The sequence below is a fragment of the Cebus imitator genome, unplaced genomic scaffold (assembly GCF_001604975.1).
Source record: "Cebus imitator isolate Cc_AM_T3 unplaced genomic scaffold, Cebus_imitator-1.0 Scaffold444, whole genome shotgun sequence".
NCBI classification, from domain to species: domain Eukaryota; kingdom Metazoa; phylum Chordata; class Mammalia; order Primates; family Cebidae; genus Cebus; species Cebus imitator.
In genome coordinates, this window is record NW_016107759.1 from 2,591,987 (window position 1) to 2,593,901 (window position 1,915).

The following is a 1,915-nucleotide window of genomic DNA, read 5'->3' on the forward strand; positions in this document are numbered from 1 at the left end:
TTGCCCTCTGCAGACCTGGGATTTGGCCTCGGTGTTCCCAGTCCCAACAGATTCTTAAACTTCTCCTTCAGGCCTGAATCTTTGCTTGTTGGCTTGGCCATGGTGGGCCAGAACGCACCAGAAAACCCCTCTGTGAAAAGAAAACAAACATGGGGACATCTGAGCAACAGCTCTGCCCACCCTCCCCACTGCGGACCTCCAGCCGTCAGGACCCTGGGTCTCTGGTGGGCATAACCTGTCCTCCCACTGCCCCTGGGAGAGCTTAACTACAGGCCGCAGCCAGGCACCTAGGAAAGCCTGGCAGATACCAGGCCTGGTGGAGGGAGCTCTCTGCTCAGACGCTGCCGCCCACCCCGCCCGACTCAGTGCACGGGTTAGGACGGCCGCCGCGAGGTCCAGGGAGCCCCGACGTTTGCCATCCCTCCTCTCCCCATGTGGAACAGGAGCTGTCAAGCAACCGCCTGCAGCAGAGACCCGCTCGCACCCGCCATGACTTCAAACCAAGGGATGCTCGGAGCTCCAGAATCGGAATGCAGCAGGCGCGGGTGTGGCCTGGGACCCGGACACTGCAGGGTCCGCCTCCCCAAGCCGCTGCCCTGCTGCCCTGTGGGGACCGGACCACAGCGTGGCCCAGGCGACTCACCCCACGCCGCGCCACCGCGCGCCGGGTCTCCCCGACGCGGAGAAAGGCGCACCCCCTCGGCCCCGGACGCCGCCGGAAGCGCGACTTGCGCTTCCGGCAGCGGCACCGCACGGAGAACCCCCGCGGAGTTTGCTGGGAGTTGTAGTTCTGGTCCACCCTCTGGAAGAAAGGCCGGCGAGCCTTGAGTCACGTGACGGAGCCGCGGGGGCCGCCGGAATGTGTAGTCCGCAGGAGTTCGGCATGAACGCCTGGAGCGGGAGGATGCTGACCCGGAGCCGGAGCCGGGGACCCGGGGCTGGGCCGCGGAGGTGTGGGGAGGAACCGGAGCCTCTCCGTAGGGGAGAGGCTGCAGCAGGTAGCGCCGCGCCCTGGCCGGAGCAAGGGAGGAGGCGGGATAGGGGCTGCAGGCTGGAGTCCCCGGCCGCCACCTAGCTGCGCGGGCAGGAGCTGTAGACCCGGCATTCGCGAACGATTCCTCGATCCACGTGCGGCCCTACGTTCCCATCTTGCGCTCTTTTCCCAAAAGGCGCGGTCCACAGGGGCTGGGTTTCGGGCACTCCGCTCGGCTGCCCACTTTTGCCCCGGGCAAAAAAACGCTTCCCTTCCCAGCAGCCTGCCTGGGACTCCTCACTCCAGGCGTGTGGGCCCTGGCCCCGCCCTCCTGCAGTGAACTTGCTTGTCTCAGACAGGCTGGGCGCCAAGGACACACCCAGCCAGCAGCCTGCTCCCTCAGCTCGAGGGTGCCTCTGAGGGAAAACAGGAAAGGGCATGGCACTCATTATATTTATCCTGCAGCCGTTAAGGACATGTTGAGGCCCAACCATGGCAGTGAGCAGAGAGGGACACCGACAGGGCCCCTGCACCAGTCCCGCCGGGACTTCCGCAGAATTGGCCAGAGGGGGATTCCCATAGGCACCCAAGGGCACCAGGCATGGCAGGAACTGCTGCAGCTGGGAGCAGGCAGGTGGTGATGCCAGCCAGGGTGACAGGAGCTTTGATGCCAGGATAGATTTTGGAGTTTATTATTGGCAGCAAAGGGAAGTCAATTAGGAGATTTTATTTAAGACAGATTCTTGTTCTGTCACCGAGGCTGGAGTGCAGTGGCGTGATCTCAGCTCACTGCAACCTCTGCCTCCCAAGTAGCTGAGACTACAGGCACCCGCCACCAAGCCCGGCTAAGTTTTGTGCTTTTAGTAGAGATAGGGTTTCGCCATGTTGGCCAGGCTGGTCTCGAACTCCTGATCTCAAGTGATCCACCCGCCTCAGCCTCCC

General features: G+C 63.4%; 1 protein-coding gene across 2 annotated transcripts in view; it reads left to right on the forward strand.

Annotated features, from left to right (window-relative positions):
• Window positions 1–841: 841 nt before the first annotated feature.
• NTHL1 (nth like DNA glycosylase 1) overlaps window positions 842–1,915 on the forward strand; it is a 7,237-nt gene continuing 6,163 nt past the window's right edge. For both annotated transcript variants that reach the window (XM_017511050.2, XM_017511051.2), the window contains exon 1: window positions 842–998. In XM_017511050.2, coding sequence (XP_017366539.1) covers window positions 860–998 — 139 coding nt within the window. In that variant the 5' untranslated portion in view covers window positions 842–859. The remainder of the gene's footprint in view (window positions 999–1,915) is intronic.